The sequence below is a fragment of the Ctenopharyngodon idella genome, chromosome 19, assembly GCF_019924925.1.
Source record: "Ctenopharyngodon idella isolate HZGC_01 chromosome 19, HZGC01, whole genome shotgun sequence".
Lineage (NCBI taxonomy): Eukaryota > Metazoa > Chordata > Actinopteri > Cypriniformes > Xenocyprididae > Ctenopharyngodon > Ctenopharyngodon idella.
In genome coordinates this window covers 24,894,847-24,910,988 of record NC_067238.1, presented here as the reverse complement: position 1 = coordinate 24,910,988, position 16,142 = coordinate 24,894,847, and the positions used below count along the sequence as shown (strand labels likewise).

Here is a 16,142-nt window from a genome sequence, read left to right as displayed (position 1 = left end):
TTTTCACTGTCACACTGGTACTCCGTATTGCTGTCTGAAATGGGCTGAAAGAAAAAGTCCACTGACTTTCGGCTAATAGTCCATATCATGGAAAACAACATTTCTCTTGCTATTTTGAAATAAAGAGTTCAGTATACTGTGTAGACATACTCTAATCACAATACAAAGCTCCCTCAGCAATCCACCAAGACCATTTGTAGAAACTAAACTGCCAAAATGAGCCATTTGTCAACATGTCAAATTTTCATCATTATGATGTTACAACCATGAGCACATTAATATATGACAGTCTTTGTTTACATCAACGACTCGGCAACTTGGCCCACGGAAAAACGTTGAGGCAAGCCAACCATAACAGAAGTCGTTTTCGTATAGAAGTCTTATTACGCAGCATCTCTCACAAATGTCTCCATGGTTGCAAGGCACGCTCCCTGTGCAAGCAGGGGGTCACAGGCGCTGCGTAATATCATTGCGCCTGCTGCAGCCATGGTACGGCAGCAAAGTTCCTTGATTATTACGCCGGAATGAGAGTATAGTTCCGAGCCATATCGGCCTAGAAAATCGCAACTTTTAATTTTCCTTCGGTCTTAGTACACGATGTAACTACAGAAGAGTCAAGTTTTAAATAGGAAAAATACTAAAACTCTTTGGTCATTTTTTAACGAGATGCTAACGGTCTAATCAGATTCAATGAACTATGCTAAGCTATGCTAAAAGTGGTATCGCCAGACCCAGAGATCGGCTGCATGGATTCGAAAACGGTAAAACTCAACTGTTTAACTCTAGGGGAGTTGGAAAATGAGCCTATTTTCAAAAAAAGTGGAGTGTTCCTTTAAAGGTACAGTTGCAAAATTCTAAGAGTCAGAGATATTGTATAAAGGTCCTGTATCAAAATATTTTTTTGTCTTTTTACATAAGAAGCAACTTAGTATGTTGTTGTTGTTGTTGTTGTTGTTTGTTTGGATTGAATAGCACATCTTGACCAATATATACTAATTAATAAGACTGACTAGTTAATTACTAGTTAATTACTAGTTAATACTTTACTACAAGCCTATAACCTTTAGTAGGGTATAAATGTAGCTTGTAGATTTCATAATTTGTTTTCATTAATTTGTTTCATAACTTTTTTTTAAAGCATCAGGCTTTTTTTTTTAATCCTTTTTGCTGTAGATTTACTTAATTTTATAACATTAATTCAAAATTGTTCACCACCAGGTTTTATTGAAATGAATAGGTGATGTGTATTGTCTGATGTCAGTTGATCTCCATAGTTTTAGTTTAAGAGCAAAGTTCAGACATAATATAATAAAAGTGTTTAAGTATGTAGATCTTACTGCAGCAATTAAAATGTCAAGTATCAGATATCACAAAGGAAGAATGTTCTTGTTCAGAGTGGATCTCTCACACTGCACCAGTCAAAGCTTTGCATTCCTGAAATACATTTTCACGTTTTTCCAGAAGAATTCCTCAGTGTCAGCTTTTGCACATTAGCAGCAAATTATCTAGGGACAGAAGGAACTCTCTGTTCTGACCCCGAGGTCTAACATGCTTTTTAACCAAATATATGGAAGTCTGTTGAGTTGCTGTAACAGATAGGAAGGAGATGGATGTTAAAAGCTCATATAGATAACAGTCATAGCCTAATGGTTAGAGTCAGACTGGTAACCCAAAGGTTGCGGGTTCGATTCTCAGTACCAGCAGAAAATGTCTGATGTGCTCTTGAGAATGTTGTATAGAATAAAATTTACTTATTTGTACTTTTGACATCCCTTGTTGTACTAATCAGATTTCTGGAAAAGAGATGTGTTTGATAAATTAGTATGCATAGTGTGACCCTCGCTCTCTCCCTATGTCTCCCTCTACAGGCTTGGATGACAGCCAGGCAGCAGTGAGAGGCCACATCCTCCATCAGCGCAGCCATGCCGCCCCCAGCAGACATTGTGAAGGTGGCCATCGAGTGGCCGGGGGCCTTTCCCAAACTTATGGAGATTGACCAGGTCAGTTCTTATAGCTGCCTATATCTCCATATATGCTTGTATATGCATGCATAATTATCTTACAGAAGTGTGTGGCTGCTTTTTTGCCCATGTAAAAATGTAAATTGTCAATATTTACTCAGCTTCATGTCATTCTAAACCCCTTAGAATGTTCCATACAATGACATTTCATGACCACGGCTGTTGATATCAGAAAACACAACACCAATAAGGGACCCCTAGTGCCCAGTAATTGCTCCACAGAAAAATATCTTCTGAATATGAGTTTGGAACAACATTGTGAATAAATAATACAGTTTTCACTGAACTATTCCTTTACCATGTGAGAGAAAAGGCCCTGCAGTGCTGTGATAGAAAAACTATTGAGACTTACCTTGGATAAATCCTTTTTCATCATTCATCTTTATTCTGAAATTCTTCATTCATTTTTCATTGCTCTTTTCTGTTTTCCTGACTTGACTCAACCAAATATTTGCTCAAAAGTCATAGAAACTGATGTAAATGCAGCAGTTTTATTGGATATGAAGAATGTTTATTATATATAAAGAAATAAGGTAGAATATCAGTTCTAAGACTAGAGGTAAAAACCTTTTTCTTGTTGTTTTGTTTTGTTTGCTGCAGAAAAAGCCCCTCTCAGCCATCATTAAAGAAGTGTGTGACGGGTAAGTAACAAACAATTTTTATTTTTTATTTTTTAAGTTTTATGCATTCATACCTGCAAACTTGTCGTCTTTTGGCAAAATTCGCCATTCTGACATTGAAATAGGCCATTTACGTGATCCGTGCAAATCCGAGGAGTTTTTATTTGTCAATGTATATCTGAAGGGAACCATTTCAGTGGCATTTTTTTTTATCTCATTGTCATAGTGTTTATAAACGCAGCGCTGCTTTGTGTACAGGGGTAACCGTTGTATTTCTACTTTTCCGTATACGCCACCTAACGTCTGCCATTTTGGTTCATACTAATTATATATATAACATACATAATTATGCTGAAATGTGAGATTTATCATTTTATAGAGCATTTTTTTGTCAAAACTTGCATTATTTGAACTGTAAAGTTGTTTATATTGTAGTTTATACAACTTTACATTGTATAAACTACAGTATAAACAATATATATACATATGTAGTTCTGATATTATAATAGAACTATACAGCATATAGCTCTATTATAATATCAGAATTTTCTGAAACCGATTTGAACTGTTAATTCCAAGAAATTTTGAGAAGAAAAACACCCCAACTCCCATTACCTTTTTTCCTGTCAGAGTTTGCAGGTATGCACATTTTCTTGATATTGTTTTTGTTACACAGCAGCAAACATCACTGTATAGCAATCTTCGATGTTTGTCTAAATTTTCTCTGACTAGGTGGAACTTGCCAAACCCTGAAACCTATGCCCTGCAGAATGCTGACTCGACCAACTTCTACATCACCGAAAAGGTTCAATGCAAAATCTCGAAAAGAAGCTGTATTGCTAAGTTCATTAGTTTAAAATATTCCTTATAACAATACCTCTTTTCCTCTTTTCTTTTTAAACACAGAATCGCAACAACATCAAAAATGGCTCCATTCTGCGGCTTACTACATCTGCTGTGAGTAGCACATTTGAGTTTACAGATGCCAGAAGTACATACTGTATATAAAGGCTACATCAGCAGGAGGAACCTGCCTTTATCCTCTGAAGCCCTGCCCCATCCAGCTGGGGCCTGTAATCCTTCAGATGTGAGGGGTGAAAGGTTATATTACCAAAGCTTCCTAAAGTGTCAGGCAGCAGCTGAGAAACATTCTTGTGTGACCTGTCAATGCGTAAAATGCACCCAGCTGTCATTATTTTCATTTCTTTTCTCTCTGCCGGTTACAGAAAATGTCGGGATCGGCTCTTTGTTATAAAAATGTATTGTCGTTTTGGAAGCACATTACATTAGAATAGATATTTCATTCAGAAACTGCTTTTCTTATGACCCATCTGAATTTGCAGCTTGGGGATGATGATATTTAAAGCTGATGTCTGTGACATTTGAAACCGTCCCCTCCAGCATAATGACAACAATGGCTGTTTCTCTTCCTGTGATGTTCTGTACCAGCCACCACTGATATTTAACGGTCATCAGTGCTCTGTATGGTTTCGTTAGGTTTCACAGAAGAAAGCAATAGTGTTCATGATGAAGCATATTTTGATGCTGTTTTCAGTTACATTGGTGCAATCGAAGTGTTGAAAGTGTTGAAGTGAGAGTGTTGAAGTATGACTGAAATGACAAATTGACAAAAACAAAATTTCTGAAGCTTTAACTAAAATTAAAATGAAAACATAAAATATTAGAATAAAAGCTAATTAAAAATATTAATAAAATCTATGATATATTACAATTATATATATATATATATATAGCTGCGAGCAGCAATTATCGGGGTTCAAGCGATTTTATTTATTTATTATTATTATTTTTTTTAAAGGTCTTTTAGCAGTTGCGCAAAATGTTTTTATGTTTCATTTAGCAAGCATGTAGCAATCTCATTCATAGATGGAAAAGACTATTTATAGCCAATACAGGCAGTTTACCATAGGAAATATGTTTTTTAAGCTTTTAACAGTTATAGTGCCACCTGTGGTCCAATCTCCATAAAAGTTGGCATGTTTCTTTAGAATCATATACTTAAAGTTCTCCCCTATTTTCATGAAGTTTTGAGTTTTCGTTTAGGATTTTGAGTGTATTTTGCCATGCTCATTTTCTAAATGACCCTGTTATAGCTACATAAAGGGTAAAGTTCAATTTTTTTTTTTTTTTATCATTATTGATCTAGAGAGTCCAGAGAATTGTACTGCACTGATTTGGTTCCGATCAGGCAAAAAAACTTAAGACTAGTTTGCAAAAGTTTTTTTTTTTATTTAATAATGAATATTTAATGAACAATTTGATTGACAGCAGTGGTTCTTGAGGCAAAGTTGTTCAGCATGATGAGATATATCAAATAATATGAATATTGTGTGTATGTGTGAAAAACCACATGATTACAGAGGTGTAAAACTTGTTAGCGCCACCTAGTGGCCGATTTCTTTCAAAATTCTTACAGACCACTAAGACCATGAGTCGAGCATGCCCACTGAGTTTCGTTCCGATCTGCCTCTATTAACCTTGTCTTAAAGGTGCTCAAAATTAATTGGCTGATGGCGGCCATGTTTTTCAAGATATGCCAAGATATACTTTTTTTGTCTTCATAGACAATCATGGCTCCTTGAATCAAGACACTGCATGCCAATTTTCAAGTCAATCAGATTAACGGTTGAGAAGTTGTTTTTAGCTGTTTTCGTGTTTTTTCATGTTATAGCGCCACCAAGTGTCAAATCGTCGAATATTTTATTTTTATTTTATTTTTTTATAACTGTGACCAAAGATTGAGCTCATACATATGTGTACCGAGTTTGGTGAAAATATCTAATTTCATCCAAGAGTTATAGCCATTTTAGTAAAAGTGGCTCCGCCCACTTAGAATGTTTTGCCACCCTTTAGCAACTGTGAAATTTTAACTTTTTTTGATAACTTTTGATATTCAGTCTCCAGAGAACATTTCTGCATTGGTTTCGTTCCGATCGGTCGAAAAACCTAGGACTAGTTCGCAAAAGAAGGTTTTAGAAAAATTCAAAATGGCGGAAAATTTTTCCATGTAGAAATAAAATCGGAGATGTCTGTTTTGTTCATTTTGAGCCAAGGATTCCAATGATATAAGACAAACGGTCTATGAGTTATGAGCAGTTTTGCGTTTTTGATTGCTGTAGCATCACCTATTGGCCAGTCTGGGTCATACCTTGTCAGTCTCTCCCCAAACTGAGAACTATCATCTGGCCAAGTTTCTAGGCCTTACGGTTTGGTTTGCAGGATCAGTTTTACGGCAGAAGAAAAATAATAAAAATCCTTACAATTACAATAGGGTTTCAGCACTGCGTGCTTGAACCCCTAAAAATAACACTGGTACTCAGATGCAATTTTTTTTTAAGCGTGTCTTAAGTGTCCATATACGTTTTAGGGCCACTGCAAATGCAGAAATTGATACTGAATAAACTAGCTTTTAATTTATTTGAATATAACTTGTGGAATCTTAGGATAAATGGAGTATGTAAAACCATTAGCTGACACACTGACATGCTAAATCCTTTTGAATGAGGGAATCATTGTGGATTCAGCGAGGCAATGATTTAGAGAAGTGTTGTCTAGCCTTCTTCCTTGAGTTGTGTGACTAAAAGGCCTGACCTCCTACGTGACAATCTGTCACCCCTTCATTAACACACCTCTTTTGTGGCCATGGTAACAGGCCCAGATGGCCCAGCAGCTGCACGAGCGCATCCAGTCATCCAGCATGGACATGAAGCTGGACGCTCTGAAGGATCTGGCCAACTCTTCACGAGACATCACCTTTGCTCAGGAGTTCATCAACCTTGACGGCATCTCGCTGCTTACACAGATGGTCGAGAGCGGCACAGAGTAAGTAACTGTTTTTGTTCCTCTGGCTGCCTTTCCTCCTGTCTCTGTTTTCATTACAGTGCTCTTGATATTCACTCATTGGTTTATTGCCTTAGCAGGGCTTAAGCAAATTAAATCCTGAATTAAAAATTAAAACCCGAAAGACACGGCCAGTGACTTGCATTTTACACTGTGAATGAAGCCCATTCAAATGTCTCAGTGAGATTCTGAGGTGTTGTTCAATAGGAGGTTTCAAATCCCAATAAACTAAACTTGTAGTTAGACATAATCTACCATTCAAAAGTTTGGGGTCAGTAAGATGTTTTTGTTAAAGTCCCCCTGTGGAGAAAATCAAGTTTTTAATGTTGTTTATATGTCTATGTGGTGTTTTTAATGTGCTAAAATCAAATTAAATTTAAATCAAATTGTGATTGTCAATGAGTGGATCACTTGACCTGTTTCCACCTGGTATTAAGATGCATTTTGGTCGATTGGATCACAAGTGGTCGAAGCTAAATACAGGTGTAAATGGGGTGCAAAACGTTTTGAGCTTGTCCACTTTTGACCACTTTTAGAGGTAGTCGAAAACGCATTCGACCGGATTGCATTCGTGGTGTAGATGCCCACATGGTCGAAAGTGTTCGAACAGCCGCAAAAGACCACCGTGCACAAGTGGATGCGGGGCTAATTTGCATATTCATAGAACTGCGTATACTAAATGAATGAAAAAAACATTTAAATAAGTCATTTTGGTGATCAAAGATGAGTTTTAAGGGAAGCAATTATTGACTACTGGGGGGAATTTAAAGAAATCAGTACTTTTATTCTGCAGGGATGCATTAAATTGATCAAAAGTGACAGAAATCTTTTGTAACATTATAAATATTTTTACTATTTTAAACAATTCAATAAAATTTATCCTCATCCACAAAAATATTAAGCAGCACAACTGTTTTTAACATTGTTAATAATAAGAAATGAGCAAATTAAATAGAAAATAGAAAACAGTCATTTTAAATTGTAATAATATTTCACAATATTACTGTTTTAGTATATTTTATAAATAAATGTAGCCTTGGTGAGCATAAGAAACTTCTTTCAAAAACATTGCCGGCTCTAAACTTCTGAACGCTAGTGCATTATTCTTAAAGAGAGCATCGATAATACACAGTGCCCTAAAACGCAACACAGCGACTCACCTTCAAACATAACACACTCTAAAAAAAAATGGTTCTATATAGTACTAAAAGTGGTTCTTTGGCTCGTAATCAAATACACTTTAAGTGCTGTATAGCACCAAATCTTGGTGCTTCAGTGGTTCTTCAGCGGTTCTTCACTGGTTCTTTGGGATGACTGAGGTGCTATATAGCACCGCTACCATATACAGAACCTGATAAGCCCCTGTATGGTTCTTCAGTGGTTCTTTGGGGTGGTTTTGGGGTGTACTGCTGTACAAAGAACCTGTTAAGCCCCTTCAAAGGTTCTTTACGAGCCAAAGAACCACTGTTGGTGCTGTTTAGCACCATTTTTGTTGAAGAAATAAAATGTGATATGGCACCTCTTATGGGTTCTATATTACCATTTGACAAAGGTGCTGTAGAGGACCTTTAAAGATATGGTGCTACATATCACCAAAAAAGGTTCCCCTATGATTACGAGCCAAGAACCACTTTTAGTGCTATATAGCACTTCTTTTTTTTAAGAGTATAAAACACAAAACAACACAGAAATGTGCACTGTAACCCAACACAACAAAGTGTCCTCAATCACAACACAAATAACAATGTTCCCTCAAATACAAAATGTGCTTTTAATCACATAACAACACAACAATGTGCCTTCAAACACAAGGTCCTTAAACACAAAACAACGTGCTCTCAGAAACAATACAACACTGAGGCCACAATGTTGTGTCTGAGAGTGTGTTTTGTTGTGTTTGATCACACTTTGTTGTGTTTGATCACACTTTGTTGTGTTTGATCACACTTTGTTGTTTTGTTGTGTTTAATCACACTGTTGTGTTTTGTTGTGTTTGATCACACTTTGTTGTTTTGTTGTGTTTAATCACACTGTTGTGTTTTGTTGTGTTTGATCACACTTTGTTGTTTTGTTGTGTTTAATCACACTTTGTTTAGGGCACATGTTGTGATTGAGGACATTTTGTAGTGCTTTGTTTGAAGCTGAACACAAACAATGTGCCTTCCAATATAACACAACTCAGTCACATCAGAGATGCATCATCCAAATAAACTGCAGATATTTTCTATCAGACACTGGTCTATTAATAATAAATGAAGTGTATACATTTCAATCCCTCCTCCAGTCTCCTCTGTGAAATAAAGTAGTCGTGTGGCCTGACCATCTCAGTTGAAGGTTAAAGCGGAGATAGACTATCTGCTGAGCTGGCACTTTTTCAACTCCTATACGGACGGTCCCATGAGGAGGCCAAGTCCTGCCAGCAGACAGAAACAACCGCTTTAGGAGAGAGACAGAGCGCAGAAAAATGGAGGGAGAAAACTGGGACTGGAGAAACACACTTGGAGGCAGAGTCAAGGAATATTAATGCACTAAAGAAACAAAGGCGGCTAGGAAGATATATATACACTTTCAAAACAGCTAGAGGATAGAAATTGTTTGAAAAAAAGACATGGTTGTCTGTCAAACTGGATGTCTCCTCTACGGCTGGTCAACTTCACAGGCTTGTGCTTTTGTTTTCCGTTACATGCTAACTTAATTATGCCTGTCCTTGCTCCATTTGTCAAGGTCATACTATTCCGATGGCTCTTTTCACATTTCATGTAGTTGTGGAAGAAGATTTATCTGAATTGCCCGATACATTAATTTTCTTGCATGAGCAGAAGTGATTTCCCTCTGGTGCTCCGCCGGTTGAGTGAAATGAGGCTGCCGTTGGGATGTTAGTTTTATTTCACTGAATCAATAGCTGCGTTTTTACTTATCAGAGCTCTGCGCCGCCAGCTGAGGTGTTTCAGCATTTTGGTACACTGAAGAGCTGACCATGGAAATCATTTCCATGGGTATGTTTTATATAAAGCAGCTCTGTGTCAACAGCTCCTGACCTCAAAGAGCCTATGTGTGGGTTTCTATGCAGTCCTTTCATACCATTAAGAATCCAAGTGGACACGCACATGCACACAAGTACACACTGTTTCACATTCTTGCCGTGGATTCCTGTTAGCCGCTGACCAAGCAATGATTATTCAAAAGACTTAAGCATGACGGCACTCTTGAGGGTACGGAGTGAGTACTCTGACATCATGGGGGATGAATGTAGCCAGTCGGAGGGTTGAGGGGTTAGTGGTGTAGTGGCTCCCTCTACTGGTCATGTGCCACAGTGGCACTCTGCTTAGTACCACTGTTTTGATTAAATCAGAAATTATTTCGGATATCTCTAAGCTTGTGCTATTAGTAAAGCTTAATGATATCAAATTATTATATTTGTCAGACACACAGCAGTTGATTATTATTATACCAGTTGATTATTAATCCATTTAATCCAAAATTATGCCCAGCTAAGTGTACATATGTATTTTAGTTTTTGGATTGGCCGATGAAACAAACTGCATTAAAGGTTTTAAAAGTTGAAAGTACTGATTTATTTGTGGTAACAATAGTAACCCGTAGGAAAATTCAGAATCAAAATTTGCACAGTTGATCAATAAGATCCAATAGAAAGTTGAAAACAATAAATTTTAGTTGCTTGTGTTTTGGAGCTTTGACCCAGACATCATCTTCCAAGGGGCCAAACAGTCTGGATCATGTGACTATTTACTCCAGCCATGTGAAAGTATGTTCAAGACAGTCTGCACTTTCTTAGTCACGGAGTGTCTATTTACACTAGCTATGCCCACCAATGTGTGGTTGGGCCACTCAAGATTTAAAAAAGGCACGCAGATTTTAATGTCTTCAGTGGCGCAGCAGTAGTGAGTAAGGCCGCAGAATCAATGCAGGTTCGAATCCGTCTTTTGCTGAGTTTGCAATTATTTTCTAAAAAAAATGAAAATAATGTTCTAAAAGTGTAAATAAACTGCGAACGAGTGTTTTAATAATGTTTATTGGTTAGGGTTAGGGGAAGGTGTATGGAGGGTTTTTATTCTCCCAATAAGGCAGCATCCATTTAATAATTATAATCATTTACACTCTATGATATTATTGCATCCTGTTAATGTACAAAAATACTGAGGTGCAAATAGTATCGGCCAATATAAAGTATAGATAGCATCTTTACTCTTATTGCAAAGAACTGATACTTTTACATGGTGTAAATAGAATCTGTCGCTATTTTCATCTAGTGTAAATAACATATAGCCAAGAAAAAGCTGCTATTTACACTTAATGTAAATAGAATATATTGCTATTTTCAGTGTGTACATAGCATCTATTGCTATTTGCACTTAGTGTAAATGGCATCTATCACTAATAAAATATGCTATTTTTACTTGTAAAAATAAATGTGTAAATAGCATCTATCTCTATTTGCACTTAGTGTAAATAGCATCTATTGCATTAGTTGTTTATAGCTGACTACTCTGACAACTCTGCATAAAATGAATCAACAACCCTTTTTCAGACCCTTATCTGTAAACAAAAACTGGTCACAAATTTAACTGGTGAGATTAAATGGGTTTTAAAAGTACAATGCAAGTCATTAGGTCAGAAATTACATGGCAAACAGGCAGTGTGCCTCATCTTTAATGATCAAACATGATGAGTAATATCTGGATTATAGCCCTGCTGACAAGACCATGAGAGGAAACAAGAGCCATGTTTGAGTCATAAATGAATGCAATGATGATTTGTAATGGATACGTTTGGTAATCCTTCACACTTGCTCATAACCACCTCAGGGAGATAAGCACATGTTGTGCATTAAATGCGTGTGAAGGCAGTGTGTTTATTTGCAGTGTGCTTCTCCCACAATTCTGCTTTGCATGCTTTGTGTCTCTCAGAAATGTTTTTATGTTCAGCTATGTTTTTCTCTCAGCTCATGCCTCACTGGATGCTTAAGATATACTGTACTTTGTTTTAAACCTTGTGTAACCATAACAATAGGTTTTCCACAGAGTTTCCTAATGTAAATGTCATAATGGGTTCTTAAAGGAATATGTAAGTGTTTCTGTCTCCCTAAATTTCAGACGCTACCAGAAACTCCAAAAGATTATGAAACCCTGGTAAGCCACTCGAGCCGGATAACCCCCTGTCACTTACCCTCTAATCTCCGGGCTGAGTCTCTGCATGATCGGGCTCTGGCCTCAGTGCTCAAAACCAATCAAAGCGATGGGAACACTTGCCAACTGCTGCAGTCACTACCATTTTTCTGATGATTTTATGGTTTTGTTTGGACGATTGTTTCCATGTAACCAAATCAGCTGTCTTTCTTTCTTTTGCATGTGGTATTGGGCAACATTGGTGCTTTAGGGGAAGCTTTACACTAATCACTTTTGGGAGACCTTTTTGTTTTTTCTTCCCACTCATTGACAAGAATCTGTGCTCACATATCCATATAGTTGTAACGTCGACTATTCGTTTTAAACTTGATCAAAACACTGCTTTTTTCCCCCCTTAAAATCCTGTTGCCAGGATCCCTCTAAAATGATTGGTTGGCATAAACAGCCAGAAACTGCTTTACTCAACACTAAATATCCCTTTGTGATATTTTGTCATCTCTCAGTGCCACCGTGGACATTTTTTTGTAGGGTTTTGCCCAATTCCAGCTGCAAATACTTCCTGCTCCAAGTGGTATATTTATGAATTGCTGTTCAAACTAACGTCTTTTTATTATGAGGTCTAACTTACGCTGTATTAACTCACTGCTATATAAATACTCAACACCAAGCTCAGTGCAGGCAACTTAAAGGGATAGTTCAGCCAAAAATTCTGTCATCATTTACTCACCCTCCAGTTGTTCCAAACCTGTATGAGTTTCTTTCTTCTGCTGAACACAAAAGAAGATATTTTGAAGAATGTCAGTAACCAAATAGTTGATGGGCCCCATTGACTTCCATTGTATTTTTTTTTCCATACTATGGAAGTCAATGGGGCACATCAACTGTTTGTTTACTGACATTCTTCAAAATATATTCTTTTGTGTTCAGCAGAAGAAAGAAATGTATATAACTTGAGGGTGAGTAAATGATGACAGAATTTTAATGTTTGGGTGAACTATCCCTTTAAATAATTTCGTTTCATTTCTGCCTTTTATGTTCTGTTACTTTAAAAATGTTATTTATGTTTTTGTAACTCCAGATTTCTTGGCCTGATTTATTTATTTATTGTAACTTTTTTTGTTCCACCTGTATTTTCGTTACGAGAAATAATGAAAAGGCATGAACTGAGGTATTTGTGACAATAGGGGGCAGTGTTATTCATTAAAAACACATAGGGTGCTTCTTAAATGAAAAGCTGCATCTTAGTGAGGCTGTGTCCTTCCTAGTCCAGTCCTTTGGAGGTTTGTAGGCTTGATTCTTCTTCAGCATTAAATGCTAGAATGAGACACTCTAGTACAGGGTTGTCCAATCTTTCTCCTGGAGGGCTACTGTCCTGCAGAGTTTAGCTCCAACCCCAATTGACCATATGCACGGAACGTTCTTAAGAACTTCGGAAATTGATAAAGTGGCAGCCGAGATAATATCCCGCCTTACTTGGACGCAACCTTCTGATTGAGAAACACCCGTAATGAGAATTAGAATTATATTTTTAGATAGAACTAATTGATTTAAAATTTATTATTATTTTTTTTTTTACTCAAAACACTGAATTAAGTACCTGTCTTATTACTTAAAGGAATATTTGAGGTATAATACAAATTATGCTATTATCGACAGTATCAGTGACATGGTTGTATGACTATGTTTGGCCAGTAAAGGTCCTGTTTTTTTTTTTTTTGTTTGTTTTCTCCCTTCAAATTAATTCTACATAATTATTTTCTGTGTTAATCAACAGTATACTACAGATGCTGTTTATGGAAGTTAATTTAAACATGAAAATTTAAATTGTGTCATCATTTACTTACTCCCATATTGTTCCAAACCTGTATGTATTTTTGTGGACATAAAACATGTTTCACCAGTGTTGCTATTGTTAACTAAAACTATTAAAAATTGTTTTTGTTAACCAATATAAAGCTAAAGTAAAATATAATTAATAGATGGAAAAGCTTAAGAATTGAGAATTAATTTATTAATTAATTTATTATTTATTATTAATTACTATAGTAGTAAAAAACAAATAACTAAAATAACTCTCCACAAAAATAAGAAAGTCATTCAGGTTTGGAACAAATGACAGAATGATCATTTTTGAATAAAATCTTTTTAAGTTGTATTTAACCTACAATATTCCTTTGAAGACTGTCGTATGCTATTGTGTGTCCAGTCATCATAACTATAATGTCCCAAACAAACTGCTGCATGATACCACTGAGCATTTCTGCCAGTGTAATTCCGCTGCTGCTGCTCCTGCTGCCAAGCTCTCTGGTATTGGCTGCTCTTTTGAAGGACAGGGACATTAGCTGGGCTGACTCCATGTCCTCCTGTTCTCCAGCTTCACTACTTGATTCTTCTCACTCACTATCGCTCTAAAGCTGAGGCTTAGCTGTTCTTTCAGTGCAGGTGAGCGGTAGAGACGTGGCTAGTGGCTGTTGTCTTGTCTTTTATAGCTTTGGTGACCTGCTCTCCTTCACACTGACGGCCTTCGTGGAGCTCATGGACCATGGCATTGTCTCCTGGGACACCTTCTCTGTGGCCTTCATCAAGAAGGTGTGTTCACATGGGTATCAATGGGTGTTTTTTCAGAAATGAAGATATATTTTGTTCCCTCGACAAAAAAAAACAATAGGATCTTTCCATTGGCTTTTGGATTATTGCAGAAAATAAGCTCTGTGACCAAGAAAAGTTTATGATTCTTACATATATTTTGTTTATCATGATAATCTTCAGAAATGAACACAACACAATGAATTTTGAAGCATAAATAAAACCGTCAGAAGTAAAAAACTAAACGTAGGCTATAAAATAAATACATCACGGTCGCATAACTTCAACATCACCACCATTTTGCTCTTTCAGTCATTATTTAAGAAACAGTTTCCATGAAAGTTTGAATTAGAATAGTTTACAAAAGTGTGATTATAAACACAATGAAGCTGTGAAAGCGGATTGGTGAGTTGATGAGGTTACGTGATTGACGTGATGATGTTTAATGTCCCTGACAACCTCTGTAGTCCCATTTAGACACTTGTTAGCAATGTCCTTTTACAAGACAAGTAAAAGCTTTGAAATTAAATACAAGGGTGTATGGACCCAATGAAACCCGAAAATATCTTGAGCTTGTGATCTTATTTCAGGCATTTAACCAAAAACCTAATCAAAAAACCCACTGACTTTGGGACGATGGACCCGGAAGTGCAATTAACTGATATATAAATATAAATTTACATTATAAAATAAAAAAATGTTGTCATTGAGTTGGGGCTTCAATGTCATAAGACACTAAACCATACTGTGTTCATGCTCTATTTTGATGAAACTCTAGGTTTTAAACATTTAAAATCCCCATTTCTATATATTCTATCCTTTTTAACTTGTCATTTCATCCTCAGATTGCCAGTTATGTGTGTAAATCTGCCATGGACACTGCTGTACTCCAGAGATCTCTAGCCATCCTGGAATCAATGGTGCTCAACAGTCAAGATCTCTACCAGAAGGTGGCTCAAGAAATCACCATTGGCCAGCTCATCCCTCATCTGCAAGGGTATGGAGCAGGGATAATTGATAACTCAGTTTATTTAAAGGAAAAGTTTATCCATTTATTCATACCCATTTGTCATGTATTCTTCTCCATATATTGAAAGTATGTAGTAACTGTCAGGCTCCAAAAATTACAATAACGCTCTATCATTAGTGCATCCAGCCAAGTTTGAATATGCATGTCTGGGCGTCAAGCATTTGGGGCTTTACAACCCTTGTTTACTGTATGCTTTTGTTGTAAATGTTGATAATCTTTGGTGAGCTATACCTTTAATAGTTGCTCTCTTAGATTTTTGCTTTTTTCTCTCTCTCTGGCAACAGGACGGATCAGGACATTCAGACTTACACTATCGCAGTGATTAATGCATTGTTCCTCAAAGCCCCTGAGGAGAAAAGACAGGTACAGCAAACACACAAACCCATTTTTTCTGCTTTTTCCATTTGCTTGTTGTCTAGACTAAATAATGACACTGTGTCTTTATCAAGCAAGACGTGAGAAAATGTCACCCGAATGTCTTCCATGTTTGTCTAAATTTTTGTTCTAACAAGCCGCAACTGTCAACAGTGTCACATAACATTATTTCAAGACAACATCATGACAACTCTCGAAATCGCATGTTATTGAATATGACATATGCTAATGTATTTGGTCTTGGCGGACTAGATCTGCTACGCTACTGCTTCTGTTGATGATGATTATTGCTGCTGCAGAGCACATATGGACGTGCTACTGCTAACAGATACACAGACACACTGCTGTGAGCATGTAAGATATGCTGCTACTGCATAAAAAGACATACATAAATCCTGTAGCAGGTGGAGCTGGGGGAGGTGAAGGGTTTCAGTGTTAGCCTACAGCAAACACTGAACTAAACTATTTAAATGTTGAGCAAGCAATCTTATTGGCTGCAGGA

At 36.8% G+C, this 16,142-nt stretch overlaps 1 protein-coding gene across 6 annotated transcripts in view; it reads left to right on the top strand.

The window, feature by feature from the left end:
* The window catches only part of elmo1 (engulfment and cell motility 1 (ced-12 homolog, C. elegans)), a 93,708-nt gene that overhangs the window by 35,254 nt on the left and 42,312 nt on the right, over window positions 1–16,142 (top strand). For 4 of the 6 annotated variants that reach the window (XM_051872364.1, XM_051872360.1, XM_051872361.1 and 1 more), the window contains 9 exons: window positions 1,869–2,000; window positions 2,622–2,662; window positions 3,374–3,446; window positions 3,548–3,598; window positions 6,315–6,484; window positions 11,617–11,652; window positions 14,139–14,238; window positions 15,081–15,232; window positions 15,550–15,628. In XM_051872364.1, coding sequence (XP_051728324.1) covers window positions 1,923–2,000; window positions 2,622–2,662; window positions 3,374–3,446; window positions 3,548–3,598; window positions 6,315–6,484; window positions 11,617–11,652; window positions 14,139–14,238; window positions 15,081–15,232; window positions 15,550–15,628 — 780 coding nt within the window. In that variant the 5' untranslated portion in view covers window positions 1,869–1,922. The remainder of the gene's footprint in view (window positions 1–1,868; window positions 2,001–2,621; window positions 2,663–3,373; window positions 3,447–3,547; window positions 3,599–6,314; window positions 6,485–11,616; window positions 11,653–14,138; window positions 14,239–15,080; window positions 15,233–15,549; window positions 15,629–16,142) is intronic. The other 2 variants (XM_051872365.1, XM_051872363.1) reach the window with 1 other exon arrangement.